Source organism: Callospermophilus lateralis, chromosome 1 (genome assembly GCF_048772815.1).
Source record: "Callospermophilus lateralis isolate mCalLat2 chromosome 1, mCalLat2.hap1, whole genome shotgun sequence".
In the NCBI taxonomy this organism is placed as follows: Eukaryota; Metazoa; Chordata; class Mammalia; order Rodentia; family Sciuridae; genus Callospermophilus; species Callospermophilus lateralis.
This window is the reverse complement of record NC_135305.1, coordinates 177,048,900-177,065,321: the sequence shown is the minus strand read 5'-3', so window position 1 is coordinate 177,065,321 and position 16,422 is coordinate 177,048,900. Positions and strand designations below refer to the sequence as shown.

Here is a 16,422-nt window from a genome sequence, read left to right as displayed (position 1 = left end):
AAATTTGTTAATATTCAAATAACATGGGATATCAGAAATTACCAGCTTGGATTTTTTTTTCCTCTATGTAAAGGGACAAAAAGACAGTATCCATCTCAAAACCAAAATATAGAAAGCAAACATTCCCAAACTAAGACCCAGTTTTTACACTAGAAACTTATTCACCTAGTAACTGCCTACAATAAAAATTTCACTTGAAAGTTCTACAGCATCCAAGTTCATGGCTCTCAAAGCAAGTAAAAAAAAAAAAAGTTCTAGTGCCTTTCATTTGGGTCACTGGTTCAAAAAACAATTACAAAAATTTAATGCCTGGGTTCACAGACTTTCTTCTCTAACCAGATAGTTGGGGGTGCTCATTAACAACTAAGAGAGAGGCTATACTATACCCCAAAAGTCCTTTTTATTCCTAAAATACAGAACAAATGAGATCACTCATCAGAGTGAAATGAGATGTAGTGGATGTGGGAGTAAAACTGATACAGAATTAGTCAAGAACAATGTGGCAGTGAATATGGAAATTAAAAATACAAGGGCTGGGGATGTGGCTCAAGTGGTAGCGCGCTCGCCTGGCATGCGTGCGGCCCGGGTTCAATTCTCAGCACCACGTACAAACAAAGATGTTGTGTCCGCCGATAACTAAAAAATAAATATTAAAAAATTCTCTCTCTCTTTCTCTCTCTTAAAAAAAAAAAAAATACAAGTACCTGCTAACCCAGAGAGTTGACTTTTAAGTAGTTATTTCAGAGAAATGTCTACTTTGGACATGAAGAAGAACATGAAAAGTTATTTAATAAAACAGTGTTCAAGATAGCAAAACGTTTGAAGCTAATCTAAGGTTCATAGAAAGAGAACAATTAATCAAATTGTGGTTTGTTTGTACATGGAATATTTTTACAGCAACAAAGAAATTGTTTGATTTTTGCATCAGATATGGCAAGATTTAAAAGACATATTAAGTGGAAAAAAAAAAGGATGCTGTATAATACATGCCCTGTGGTCCCACTTAAGTGAAGTTTAAAATACTCAAACTACATATTTCAAATGCACAGTATATGTATGTAATATATATGTTTATATGTATACACACACATATACACACACACACACACACACACACACACATCCATGCATATACACATAACAAAAAACAATTCTGAAGGCTTACTGATTACTGTAATTAGAATGATTTGGGTAAATGTGTTAAGCAAATTAAGTCAAACTCAGAAGATCAAGGACTGTAAGCTTTCATATGTGGAAGCAAAAGAGGAAAAAGGGGGGGTCTCATGAAAATCAAAGGGAGCTCAGTAGGTACAAGAAAGGGACAAGAGAGAGGGAGAAAATGGGAAGGGGAAAATACTGAGGAAAGATACTGGTCAAATTATATTGTTATATTGTGTTTATTTACAAATACATAACGAATCCCACCATTATGAATTCAGATATTATTTGTGTGAATTTTTTTTTTGTATTGGGGATTGAACCCAGGGATACTTGACCACTGAGATATATTTCAAGCCATTTCTATTTTTTTATTTTGAGACAGGGACTTGCTACATTGCTGAGGCTGTACTTAAACATTCAATTCTCCTGTCTCAGCCTCCCAAGTCACTGGGATTACAGGCATGCACCACTATACCTAGCTTGTGTAAATTTTTAATTGATGGTTTATGTTAAGAATGTAAAATATGAGACCTATATACAGACACATATGTTCTCTAACCCCAGTTTTCCTTAATGAAAAGGCAGCAGCAACAAGGGGAGCCATATCCAAATGGGCTAGCAGTCAGGAACACAGAGTAGGTGTGTTCTGCACAATAGGTCTCCATATCTATTGAATAAAGGGTGCCTCAATTTCATTTCTTATAAGTAAGTGTCCTTACAGCTCTACAAAAATATCTGGGAGTCTGCATTGTGCTAGACTTCCCCGTGGACACAGTATAGCAGGCAGGGGGCTCTCTGGAGCTGATTACAGAGGGAAGAGGATGACTGAGGCAGAAGAGCATGAGCCTCTTGCCCAACTCAGTGAATCCCCAAGCTATGGAAGGCCACCTCCTTCCTCCTTCCAAGCTGGGCTCCTGCAGGGTCAGCCCTGGCCAGCTAGTGTCCTACCATACTACCTCTGAGAAGTCTGCACCTGCCTTCCCTTCCTTCTGTCACCCTTCAACTCCCTCTAACCTGACCCTTATGTTCACTCCTTCAATAATTTCAACAGATGTCCTAGGAGTTCTAAAATTACCACTTGGCCTGCAGGAAGGAGGAAAAAAAATTTGCAGAAATAACTGCTTTGAGATTCTGGAGAAGAAGAAAGTTTTTTTTTTCCCCCAGCCTGGGTCATGCTTGGGTCCCTTCTTCATCCTTGTAGATCAATCAGGCTTCATCCTGTCTGTGTCAATAACCACCCCAACTTTCTCCCTCAACCATAAACACACATGTGCACGAGCGCGCGCGCACACACACACACACACACACACAGGCCCTGTAGCTGACTGATCACTTTAAGCGGTTCCTTCTTTGTCCCCACCTTCAATCTTTCTGGTTTTTTCCTTTTGATGGGCCATTTTCAGCTTTCCCAGTCCTACCAAACACCCTTACTGCCCACCAGAACCCCAGCTGGAAGAACACTAATCTCATTTGAATTAAAAAGGGAAACACCCTTCAGCCCTTTCCTTATTCCTGTCACAGGAACAGAACAGGACTTTGGGGACACACTCTGTAACTGCTGATGGCAGAGTACTTCAGGAGACTGTGCACAGCAAAAGGCAGAAGTGGGGGTGCTAATATACATTACTAGATGAACTAACCCCTGTTATGACCCTGCCCCCACAGGGCCAGAAATATAATACCAACATCTCTTCCTATGGCACATCCATCCACTCAACCATAACACTGTGCATGGCACGCTATGTAACCAACCACCAGAATTCTATAGCCTCTGCAATTTTTTTGAATCTTGTCACAAGCTGGCTTTTGTGTTTAGTATTGTACATTAGCTACATTGTGAATGATTCTTTTCAGGTGGGTGAGTCTCAAGTTTCATTTAAAGATTGGTTGAGGGAGAGCCACAAAATGCCCAGAGTAGATGGACTTGTGGCATAAAACTTTTCCCAAAGTTTTGCACCTTCTGTTTCAGATACTTCTCATATTTAATTTTGCAGAAAATTAAAAATTAAATAAACACTGATGGGGAAATGTTGTTGCTGCCTTTTCATTAAGGAAAACTTATAACTGGGGTTAGAGAACATATGTGTCTGTATATATTACAAAGTCACACAATCTTAAAATATTAAACTTGAGTAAGGTTAAAAAAAGAATGCATCTCCTTGCGATCTCTCCCAAAATGAGAATTGAAAAATGCACATTTAAGGCAGCATGTGAGGCAGAGCTATTGGACAGTCAGAATCTGGCCTCAGAAACCTGAGGGGTGAGGTGCAGAGGGAGAATCCTGATGCCTCCTTTCCAGCTGTGTCTGATGCGATTTCTATTCCCTGGACTTTTCAGTTAATTAATTTAATAAACTGCAAACAAAAACCCATATTTTTGTACTCAGTAGTAGTACAAAAATGGTTTGACATGTCTACCATGTCCAAAGCCCTGGGTAACATCTTTAGCACCATAAAAGAAGAAAGAAAGCCCTACAAGCACACACATATACATTTTTTCTTTCAGCTAAGCCAATTTGAGTGAGTTTCTGCAACCAATAACCCAAAGGGTTCTGGCTAATATTCTAGTATGCCTAAATGACTTCACTTTAATACAATCTTATTGGTTAAAGTGTTTGAGCAGGGAGAGTTCCTGCATCAAGTCTGACTATACAACAATTAAATTCACTTTTTAACTAACAAACAATCCAAACAAGTAAGGACACAACTAGAATTCTTCTCAAGGAACTGTAATAGTAGTAAATCTGAATTCTTTAAGAGATGGATTTTATTTCTGAAAAATCATCAATAATCAAAGTAATATCTATTCAACAAAAGATCAATCTAGGCAATCTGTTCTTTATCGAAATGAGGTAAAGCAACAACAAAAAAAAAAGATAAACTGGTTCACATTTTGATATTAGGAGCCAGCTTTGAGAAAAGTTTTGTGCCACAAGTCCTTCTGGGCATTCTGTGGCTCTTCCTCCACCTATATTTAAATGAAGCTTGGTATTTATATCCGGCAAAGAATTATTCACAATGTTGCTAATGAACATATACTGAACACAAAAGCCAGGTTGTGACAGGATTCAAAAAGTATAAAATAATTTTTTTAAAAGTATCAAGAAGTACTCTTCTTCTTTCTCTCCTGCTTCAAATATAAAGGATTGAATTTGCCAAAAAATTTACAATCCTGAAATTAAAGGTGAAGCCTGACAGGTGTTTCCTGTGATTTCATTAATATTGGACAATGAAAGTCAGTCTCTCAGGCAACCATTAATCATTAGCCAATTGTTGAAAATTAACTAGTGATCTATAAGGATGTACTGTAGATCCCTTGTGTGGCCATTCTCTATTCATTTATTCCACATACATTTCCTGATGTGCCTACTGTGTGCCAGCTGCAGAGATAAGTTCATAAAGCTACAGACTGGAATCAGAAACCTCTAGAAACTCATTTAGTTTCTTCCAAAGTCACTAGACTAATCAGCCAAACAGCTGGCTGTCAAATCCCAAAACACATGTCTAGAACCACCACACCTGAGCCACTTCCCATAATACTTGTAGAACAAGATAGAAAGGGGACAATATCTATGAATACAAGAGTTTACCATGCTCATGGGAGTCCAGCAAGAAAGCAAATATGCACTTAGGCAGATGGGGGTAGGAGTCAAGGATCAGAGATGGGGGTAGGGAATAGCCAAGGATCAGAGAAATCTGAACAAAGATGTAGCACATGAACTGTTTTGAAGAATAGACAGAATCTAGGCACACAGAAATAAGAGATTTCAATTGAAGCAGAACACAATAGAGGAAAAACAGTATAAATGAAGCACAGAACTAATATACACCCTATAGGCAAAGTCCAATGAGCCTGGTTACAAAATTGTTTCAAGTACTCTATTACAATACACCCCCATTTGGTGCAAAACGGTGAGAAACTAAATCATGACTATGCAAATCCAAAGAGCTTGCTTTTTTTATATATATAAATATTTTTTAGACGTTCATAGACCTTTATTTTATTCATTTATTTATATGCAGTGCTGAGAATCGAACTCACTACCTCACACATGCTAGGCAACTGTTCTACTACTGAGCCACAACCCCAGATGAGCTTGGTTTTTAAGCCCACTTAACACTATATATAAGGATCTCAGATGTGATAAAGAGAAGGCAATCACAGCAGACTGTCCCAGAGCATTCCTGGCCCCTTTAAGACATCTAATTCCATTAACAAGTGTCCATAGCCCAGCACAGCTTACCAGAAGGACTCTTTGCTACTCTGATCCCTGTAACCAGAGCCCAAAATGTGACTGCTTCACTCTGAAACCCAGCTCTGAGGGATCCTTCAGCCAGAGATACACAAGAATCACAGATTCCAAATTCAGGAAGAAACAACTTCCTACCCACTACCTGCAAAGGACCTCTAAGGAGTCCACAGAAGGACCTGCCATCCAAGAAAATTCTAAATTTTAGCTCAAGAAGAGGAAAGGGCAAGGTACATCTCCTGAAAGACCTATTCATTTGGCAGTCAACAACATTTAGTGACTGAACATCTACAGTGTACTATTGTGCTGAGCAGGGTCAGGGACTCAAAATGGTTCGCTCTGAATTGTATTCTGAGCTTGCTTGATAAGATAAAGATATGCAAATAAATAACAGAAATGTATGGGGTTTTACATGCAAAGTGCTGTGAGAGGGGTTCAAATAAGACTTGTTCCTTTGGATCAGGATCAGAAAAGGTCTCATTGAAGAGATATAAGTTGAGATTATTAAGCAACTTAAAGACAGTGATATAAGAAGAAAGGTAATGGAGAGGAAGAAGCATCTCAGATGAAGAAAACGGTGGAAGAAAAGCTATGAGGTGGACAAGTAGAAAAGGGGATACTTAAGAACTTTGGATGGACAAATAGGAAAGGGGAGACTGTAAAGGAGAAGAGTGGGGTTGTACAAGAACAAATTGGACCCTGCCATGGGATCTGGTCTTTCTTTGGTGGGCAATAATTAGCCACTGAAGCCTGAGGATCACTTATAGCAAGACGTCTGACACTGATGTGAATGAAGAGGAAGTGGAAGGCACGTGGATTGAACAGAGGCAAAATGTCAAGAAACTAAAAGTATGAAAATCCAGGCCTCAACATAAGATGAGGAAAGGTGCAGGAAAGGGGTCAAAGACTTAGTAAAACATTTTGTTCATCTTAACAAGCACCTACTGAGCATCTATTATAATCCAGGCCCTTTGCTAGACAAAGGGATACAGAAGCATGAGTCACAGAGAGGCCCCACCCTCCTGCTACTCTGAACTGGTTTAGAGATGGGTACAATTATTAGCAGATAGCAAGGAAGGTCTGAAATGACATATGGGATCCTCAATTGGGACATTTCTAATTTGAGGCAGTTCTGTACAACAGAAGTGGGAGGCAGCCTGGGGAGGGAGAATACCAGGAAGAGGTTTCACAGACTGAAAACAATATCAGTTTACTTATGAGGGACTTAAGGCTGGAATGCAAAATAAAGCATTTCTCATGACAGGGAAGTATCACTTGTAATCATCCTTACTCTGACACCAGATACAGAAAAAGCTCCCCTCCTCTGTACCAACAAGAAAACAAAACAAAACAAAAAAAATGATGTACAGTTTTCATTAAGTAGAAATGAGGAAAAACTGCTACTGACTTAACTGGGAGGGCCACGACTGTGGGAACTGAGTAAGCTGCACTGTTTCCATGGCTTCAGCCTCCACTCGTCCCTGTGAGTCCACAAAGGAAAACGGCATAGAAACTTAGACTGTTTGTATTTAAAAAAAGAAAAATCTAACTCTGGGAAAACTTACTACCCCCAAGGTAGTCTTCAAATCCCCAAAGCTAGCTGAGTTACGCACCACTCAGACCAAACATACACTGGGCTCATGGAAATGGCCACATTTCTTATTCAACTAAAGTAATACTATCACTACAAGTGCCCTAAAATAGGCAGAAACATCAGCCATAAAGGGGCCCTGAATGTCACTCTAAGTGCTTGTCATACACAATTCCCACTGAGCTAACAGGCAAGGAAATCCACCAGTTCCCTGAGATGCACAGCTTTGCGACCTTTGTCAGCGTCTGACCTTTGTTTTGTCATTCACATTAAATGAAAGGTATTTACTACAGATGAAAAATAAGCTTTGTTCAGCTGTCTCTAAACCGATCCCAAAAATAGAGCAATCACTTGGGTACAAATTGGGTCAAATGTATTAAAAAAAAAGAACTAGCTCCCTGGTGGGAGGACAGACATGGCATGGGACCTTGTTCAGAGTCAGGGGGAAATCCACAAAGAGCCTCCCTTCCCACAGTAGGAAAGGAAATATTTAAAGAGTCAGGCAGTACAGAAACTTATCTGGCCATGTGACCATACAAGTGAAAGCAGTCAGAAACTTTAACACCACAAGTTTCAGAACACTCAGTAAAGAGGTCAAAATATATGCTGGTATTTCAAAAGGCCTGCCAAACTAACACACTGCTCACCTACCCTAAGAACAAATCCAGAGTTTAAGAATTATAAAGAAAAGATCCACTGGGCGGAGCTGCAAAGGAGAAGAGAGATTTATCCATTTCATATACTTTATTCCATCACTTCTTAAATGAGAAATCTAAATGGTCTGACAGCATTTATATTAATGCCCTGGATTTCTCTGGGAAAAAAAAATCAGAATATTAATTGGCTTACACATGCAGCTACATTAATTATTCCATTGATCTAAATTAATCTGCCTTTCTGAAAGGTATTTATTTTCTAAGTTTGTTTAATCATGTTCTCTTGAGCTACAAAAAGCAACAAACTGGGTCACCATCCACGTTGTTAAATTTGGTAACAGGGCTAACACCATCTGTGGCCTAGACTACGAGGATCCATCTCCATTGATGGGAAGTTTTTCACTCTTTCTGCTTTTCTTTTGAAATGATCATTTAATGTCAAATGTCTACAACCAAATCAAAAGCCATTTAAAATACCCCAAATTATGCAAATAATCTCAAACATAGTACAAATATATACTCATAGTGTTCATAGGTATATCCAACTCCCATTCACAGTTGTATTTTCAGCAGCAATATCCAAAAATTTTTGAAAACTCTCTAGAAATCAAACTACCCAAACCCAAATACATAGAGACATGATGTTACATCTGAAATATGCCCAACTGATTTTCTTTATTGTTATGGTACTCATGAAGTGCTCCACCACCAACCTACATCCCCAGCCTCTAACACTTTAAATATAACAAGAAATCCTGTACCATAAATGATTAAGGCTAAATTCACAAGAGTATAATTTCACTATTTTTTGAAGCCAGCAGAGCTCTCCCTGACTAGGAACAGCATCCTGTGTTTGCCTTTTCAGTACTCGCTCACTTAAGAACATCCAGCCCTGTTCAAATACAGAGTCAACACAAGAATCCAAAACCAAGTGCAACTAGCTGGAAAAGGTGAAAGCCGAAGAGAAAGTTTGCCATTCCCTCCTTCATCCACTTGGTCTCCAATTATCAGGAACTGCTTCTTGCAAGAAGGAATGCTGCAACCCCAGAAAAATCCTGATATGGCTTCTGAATCATCAAAGAAAGACTACAGAATGTCAGAAGTAAAAACAATCCTAGTGATCTTCTTAGCCAATCCCCTTAATTGCCAGGTGGGGGAGGAGCAATGCAAAAAGGGTATGAGAAATGCTCCAGAATATAACTCCCTGACAGTTGAGTGGGACAAGCTCCTAGTCTCAGTCTAGTGCTCCTTAGTGCTTTTTTTTTTTTTTAAATTATATCAACTTTTCCCAAAGGAAGTCCCAAGGAACAGTGGTTCCATGACATTAAAGTCTTCTGCCAAAAAAAAAATTTAAAGAATCCATAACCAATTATTTTCAGGGACTAGCTGAATTAAACAAAACGAAACCTATTTTTTAACTGTGGAACTTCCCAGAACTTTTACTCAGCTAATGTACACTATAAATCTTTAAGAGGGCAATAAAGTATATAGAAGGATACTGGTGTTTAACCATAAACTCATTTTACCTTGGGACATTTCATAGTAGTTGAAGTAGAAATATCAATACTATACTGTTTTATTCTCCAAATTATGCTTTGTATAGATTTATACAAGATCTGTGACATTTTTCTACTTACCAGAAAAACTGAACAAAGTACCCACCATTCCCAAACAACACTGGATTTTAAAAAAAGAGAGAGGGAGAGAAAACTAATATTATCAGGAAGAGCATGGTAGAAAGCAAATCTCTAGGCAGAGAGAGAAAGTCATTTTAAAATCTTCTACACATCTCCTCTGCAAAATGTTCCATATCTATTTATACAAGATTCATGACTTTAAACACTTTCATTCAATATAAACGTGAGAATAGAGATTAAAACAAAACCAAGAGACTGGGGTTGTGGCTCAGTGGTAGAGCATTTGCATGGCACATATGAGGCACGGGGTTCAATCCTCAGCACCACATAAAAATAAATAAATAAAATAAAAGTACTGTGTCCATCTACAATTAAAAAATATTTTTAAAAAATATAGTAGCAAAACTTCAAGAAACATCACATCCATGGTTGTAAATTTCCATCACCCAGAAAGTCAACTGCCAGTTCAAGTACAGAAGCAAATGATAACCGTACACCAGGATAAGCAGGAACTCTGAAGACACTTACCAAGTTATGATTTGTTGAATTAGAATCATCTTCAGGGAATGGGATGTAAATAGCTAAGGCCACACAATTGGCAAAAATAGCCAATAATATAAATATGTCAAATGGTCTGAAAATTTTTGTTAAGGTACATATGCATTACATAAACATAAACCATGTCTACAATCACACTCCCAATCATAACACATGTGAATTACTTTTAAAATGAAAATGACAAAACACAAATCATTTTTTGACTGACTACTGTGACTACTAGGTTTTCAAGAGAAATAATCATCGAAGGTCATCTCACAGTAGGTCACCCTATCCAGTGACCTCTTCATGTCCTCTTTCTGTTTCAAGAATCATGCTACATTCATTATTCTGCTGTACACTGTATATTAAAACCTAAAAGTATTGAACAGCCAGTTAGGGCATTGTGTGAACCAGGTTTCTGCTTCTTGGAGCTTAAAAAGCAAGGAGGGCCTTACTAAATTCCCAGCTGTTGTAGACACAGAGAAAGTAGCCATCATGGTGTAAATCTCTTCCACAGATCCTTGCCTCCATGTGTTAGAGCCATTTTCTCAGGGGCTATTCCTGGCTGGGTCAGTCTAAATCTCCTATCTGGATTGGGGAGGACAAAGCCACTAGGAATCTTCTCCATTCTCCCTGTGACTCTCATGACTTTCAGTACCTCAGATGCTGTGATAAGCACGCCAGCTCCCTCCTCTGCTTTCTCTTCTAGAGTAATCGATAGCTATAACTGTTTCAGATTAAAGCTGGACCGGAGCTCAGTTTATAATGTGCTGTTGCTGTGTCCAATTTATAAACAAATTAAATTAAAAAGCCATAAGAAATCAGCACCAGACACTTTAAAAATAGGCCTTAACAATTTTAAATCTCGGAGGTCTCTCTGAAGAATCTCTTTGAGATCAGCCTCGAACACATACTTACTAAAACATGCCGGTGTTATTAAGAGACATTGTCAAAACTGGCAATACAAATTTGATATTTGCCAAAAATGGATGTTTTTATTCTTTTGGTTTTCAGCCATTTCAAACTCGAGGTTTTAGGAACACCAACCTAATTTGTGATTCCTGGGCTTGATTTTACAACAGTGTTCCTGTACATTCACCCACAAGAAGCAAGGCCATGGTTTAACTAAATCCCTCAAGGTACTAAAGATTTGAAGCTATCAACAGACTCTTCCCTATTCATCCTGATACTCTTCTGGGAAATCAAAAAAAATGATGTAAGAAATAAATATCCCTTACCTCTCTGGAGATCTCTTGGGTTTCATAAAACCTCAGCCCCTTGAAGAGCTTTGATAGCTAATTGGAATAAGGACAGGAATAACATTATCCCCTTACTAACTTTGATGGGTTTATTTTAAAACCGTTAGCTTTAACTCATATTGATTCTCTTAACTCACCTAGTGTTACAAATCTTTTATCCAGGGATCCAACTTTAAGGCAGTCCACCTTAAGAAGACTTCTGAGGGCTGAGACTGTAGCTCTGTGATAGAGCATTTGCCTCCCATTTGCAAGGCCTTGGGTTCAATCCCCAGTACCAGCATGGGCAATTTGGCAAGACCCTGTCTCAAAATAAAATAAAAGAACCAACCATGTAGCTCAGTAGCTGAGCACTCCTGGATTCAATCCCCAGGACTGGGGTGGGGCAGGGGGAGACTTCAGAATTCTCATTTCATTTTTCAGGTTTCCCACTGAAATTTAAAAAGTTGACTGCCCCAAAGTTATTCTCTGTAGAAACAGTTAGTGCTTCCCCTGCCCTCATACCAGCATCCTTCTTTTCCCAAATCCCCAAATGATTAACCTAAATGATAAACATGCAAACCTGAGCAATACTAACATGTTCAACTGTTCAGGAAGGCTAAATATAAAATGTGTTTTTTGTTTTGTCTTGGTCTGATTTCAGTCCCCAGACACTGGTGGATACTATCTCACTGCCACACAAAGTAGATGGGGTCTGATCCTAACAATTTCTTCTAATGAGAGGAACACCTTTTGCTCCCCCAAGGTCCAGGACACTCTGCTCTGCCTATCTGTAAAAACAAACAAGACTCTCATTTCCCCAATGCTTGCAGGGCCTGACAGAGCTGGCATAGGGTGGATTTCTATAACTAGCTCCCTAAAATGGAAGGAAACTGTCATTTGACAAAACAAATAGATCACATATCACTTAATATCTACCTATTCTACAACCATCCCACTTGTAAGCAGGTTTCTCCCTGAACCAGAAGCCACATGCCCTATTTCCTGTATACATATGTCTGGCAACTTGGGAAAGGGAGCCAGCAGCGTGATCCAGGAATTCACTTTATACACATAAATTGTTATGTACAAAATACTGTGCATAAAGAGAAACAGCATTGGGTCTCCCACCTCACTCCACATAAAATTAATGACCTCACCAAGAGGTCTCTGCTTACTCAGAGTCACATCAAGACAATCTAAGGAGGAGGAGATCTTTCTGGCAAATGCACTGCTACCCTTGACTCCAATGAGGCTATGGAGGCACACACTAATTTACCTAGTTCCTTGCTGGCCTGACATGAGTGTTCTGTCCTCAGACTAGAAAAGAACTTAAAGAGAAAATGCACGCACACAACCCCAGCTAATGTGAGAGACATCATAACTCACTCGAGAGAAGAGACATCTGTTCTAAAAAGAAAAAGCACATGAAAACCTTTCAAATCCTACCCATGCATTCAACTGCTCTATCCAATACCTTTTTAGACAGTTGCCTCATTTTTAACTCCTGTCCAGGAGCAGAGAAAATAGTAAACTAAGACAAAGGGCAAACAAATAAATGCCTGGCTTAGGACTCAAATTATTAGGGGGTTCAGCTCCACTTCCTAGCCAGCTGTCAACATCCTCTCCATCTTTCTGGGCCTTGTAAAGGAAGCTCAATTTTGTCACTCCTGTCTACCATTAGGAACTGCTCTGAGGCACCTATCAGCCCCAAACACTCTTCTGGGAAAAGAAAATGCTTTACTTTTCCCAGACCAACAAATCATCTGACTAATTAGTCATTTGTTCAAAGAGAAGATTCCAGTCAACTTTTTCTGAAGGAAGGCAATAACTGGAGTCTGGCCTCCAGGTACAGGGATGGGGATAAACAGGCAGAAGCACAATAAGTCATCGAAGATCTAGAGCATGACAACCATCACTGGGCACTTGGAACTCAGTTTTAAAAATACAAAGGAGACGCCCAGAAATGTAACTTCAGTCCAAGGACATAGACAGAATTTTTTTATAAAGACAGCAACTGCAAATTCCTCCACGGAGAGGGCTGTTCTATAACTCTCCAAGGCTCAGGAAGAACAGGCATTCACAAACCTCTCCCTGCACAGTCTTCCCCACACTCACGTTTCAAATACTGTTTTTGAACTTGTCAAAAAGGAAATTACAGGAAATCACAGCATTCATAGCCCAAAAATATCAAAAACACTCCCTATGAAAGAAACGTTCATATTTGCAGTTACCTGAACAATTAGAAACGTCAAATGTCAGAACTTGAAGCAACCTTAGCATTAACTGTAGTTACAGAAGGAAATTTCAAATATAAGAAATGAGAAGATTCCACCAAAGGTCACTTCCAGTACAGTCTTAGTACAGTCTCAGTCTTTATTTTTTTTTCTCATCAGTGTACCTCATCTGCAATAGGTTCAATGTATAGCACAGCCCCAAAACTATGGTGGATTTAAAACTAACCATGTAGTGTCTAATGACCAAAGATCAGTTTCATATTTTAACTCTCTACCACTTTGAAGTTTTAGGCTTCACTCCCTCCCCCCACCACTAAACACACACCCACACAGACAGTAGGCTAAATATACCCAGAGAGCCATCCTTCTGTAACCTAAGGAGACAGGAAGTTATATACCATGAAACCCCTAATACACAGCTTCACATTCCAGACTGCTACAGCTTTGTGTCATTTCAGAAAGCAAATCCTTTTAAAGAACAGATAGTAAAAGAGAAAATGAGAAAGATCTCCCCCCCCCAAAAAAAAAGGATACTTCCATTCCACTATACTAATGCAGGCTCTTCGGATGGGGTTATTCAGTGATAAACAGAAAAGGGCGCGGGCTGGTCTGCTGTTGGACGAGTTACCCTGTTTTTTGCTCTTGGCGTATTGCTGACGTTTTCTTTGGGAAAGAGATCCTACAGGTGGGGGTGCAGAGGTGCTCATAGTTTGGGCAGCCTTGGCCTGTCTAGCAGCATCGATTGCAGCTTGCCAGGACAGGACAGTTTGCTTGGAGCTATTCGGCTGAGAAGTTGGTCCTTCACCAGAAAGAGGGAGTCTGGTGCCTCTTGCATAGTTTGCCTCTGGGAAAAAGGAGAAAAAGAACGATTAAAACAAAACAAAAACAATAACATGAGAATCCAGTGGTGAGGGGGTGGGGAGACAAAGGTTGTATACCAACATTAAGAGGATAAATCATTCTGATGTTCCTGTTTTGAATCTCATGTCCTATTTTTTAGAAGCAAGGATTTGTCAAGCAGAACAGTGAGAAAGTCCAAGAGCTCTGCTCTAAGTGTCAGTCACACAGAATCTTTGCAAGCACCACACCGAATCAAGTTAGTATTCCACACCCATGTCTTTGCAAGGAGTCTTTTGGTACATTTCTTCTGAAAAACTGAGGTCATTGCCACATTTTTTCTGTATCTTTTCTGACTTCGAAAACCCATGTATCTCTTACAAGTTAACAGATATGTACAACAGCTTTTCTCTAAAATAATTACCACCATCTCTCTCTCTCCCCCCCCCCTCTCTCTCTCTCACACACACACACACACACACACACACACACACAAGGCAGTGCCAATAATTCAATAGTCTTAATTATTTTCAGGGTATTACTCCAACATCTTTCCACCACCACAAAACCATTTTTTCAGCATGGTAAAAAAATCTTCACCTGATACAAGGCAATACGAAAAGCCCTATAACAGATATCTAGATTATGCACTGACACTTCCTTAAAATGAAAATTCATGATACTTGGGACTCATTTCCTCCAGGAGCTTTGGAAAACAGAAAACATCTTTAGGGCTTTTTTTGCATTTTAAATTGCAGCAGCAGCAGCCAAGCCAACATCCAGACAGCCTGCACACCTACACCTAGGATAGACAGGCTAGATTATGCCAGGGGGCCTTCAAGGCCTAAACAAGAATCATTTCAGTGTAGACTAACATCCAGGTGCACACAAGGCAGAAACCAAAGAGGGCCTCTGTGAGCAAAGCCCCCACCACTTGGGGTCAGGCCATCCCCAGGCAGGTCTCCCAGGCACCTGTCTGCCTTGGGCCACAGCCTCCTAGCAGAGGCAGAAGTCAAAGTGAGAGAGACTACAGAGGTAGAGGGATGAGCATTTGCAAAGCCAATTATTGTTAAGAGTCAAAGCAAGCACAAATCTGTCTGCCCTGCAAGCCTGAGAAGGGAGCAAAGCCGGGGACAGCAGACAACCGGATCCCAAAATGAGTCTTGCCAAGCCTTTCCCTTCAGGAGCGCTCACCCGGAAAGGCTTCAAGTCTACTGGGGTTGGGGCCGCCACTGATCTCCAAAGATGGGGTATGGCCAGGAGTTGCTCCATCCCCCTTCGACCCAACCCCAGTCCGTGTGGAAACTGCACGTGGTGCCGGACCCAGACTGAGGAGGGGAGCCCCACAGGGGCATTGACTCCCCAGGCATTGCTAGGTTACCAACGTGTGCACTGGAGGCACAAGGAGCGGGAATACTGGCTCCTTCCGACCCCCTTCCCCCAGATTCCAAGACCTGGCCTCTCTGCAAGTGTAGGGGTGTGCACTTCACCTACTGAGTGAAGGGTGAAACCGGGCAATCCTAGAATTTTCCGGATGCCACTAAGGACCTTCTTCCCAGTCAATCAGGGGGCAAGGGAGGAGGGGAAGGCAAGAGGAGGCTGGAAAGGGGGCTCAAGCTGAAGACTAACAACCTCCCTCCTTTCATTGCTCGAGGGCGTTGGAGGAAAGTTGAGCCCGAGGACACTGAACCCGAATCACCTCGACTCACCGCCCCTCCAGCTTCACAGTAGTCTACGTTCTCAATAGCTGCCCCCACCCCACAAATGCAGAATTAACTCTGACATTCAGGGCCTGAAGGGGAGAACCGAGTGGCTGTCACGCATCTTCCCCTTCTATGTAGATGACACCGAGCTAGAAGCATCCTCTCCAACCCCCTCAACCCACCCAGAGCACTGGAGATTGAGGGTGGGGGGGAAGAGGGGGTGGGAAGAGGAGGACCATGACAAGGATTAGATTTGGCAGCGGGTGCCCAGGCTCTGACTGCTCACCGTTCGCGTGGTCCGCTTGCTGCTGCCGTTGATGCTGCATTTTTTTCATCATCATCATCATCATCATCCACGAACATTTATTGAGCGCCTACTGTGTGCAGGGCACTATGCTGGGCATCAGGGCGAGGGAGGGATGGGTAAGGGGGTTACCGATAGGTAGGAGCCGAGGTCCCTGCCCTTATTCTCGCTTCAGCAGGGGGTGGGGAGGACAGGGACAAATAACAGAAAATAAGGATAATTTATAAAAACCGCTCGCCACCCACGCTCCCTCTTTTTCAAAAATGGAGCAA

The 16,422-nt window shown here is 40.7% G+C and overlaps 1 protein-coding gene across 4 annotated transcripts in view; it reads right to left on the bottom strand.

The window, feature by feature from the left end:
- Positions 1-16,199, bottom strand: part of Cacna1d (calcium voltage-gated channel subunit alpha1 D) — a 324,259-nt gene extending 308,060 nt beyond the window's left edge. For all 4 annotated transcript variants that reach the window (XM_076837232.1, XM_076837374.1, XM_076837154.1 and 1 more), the window contains exons 1-3: positions 16,133-16,199; positions 13,841-14,150; positions 9,823-9,928 (exon numbers count right to left, since the gene is read on the bottom strand). In XM_076837232.1, the coding sequence (XP_076693347.1) occupies positions 9,823-9,928; positions 13,841-14,150; positions 16,133-16,199 (483 nt within the window). The remainder of the gene's footprint in view (positions 1-9,822; positions 9,929-13,840; positions 14,151-16,132) is intronic.
- Between the last annotated feature and the right edge of the window lie 223 nt (positions 16,200-16,422).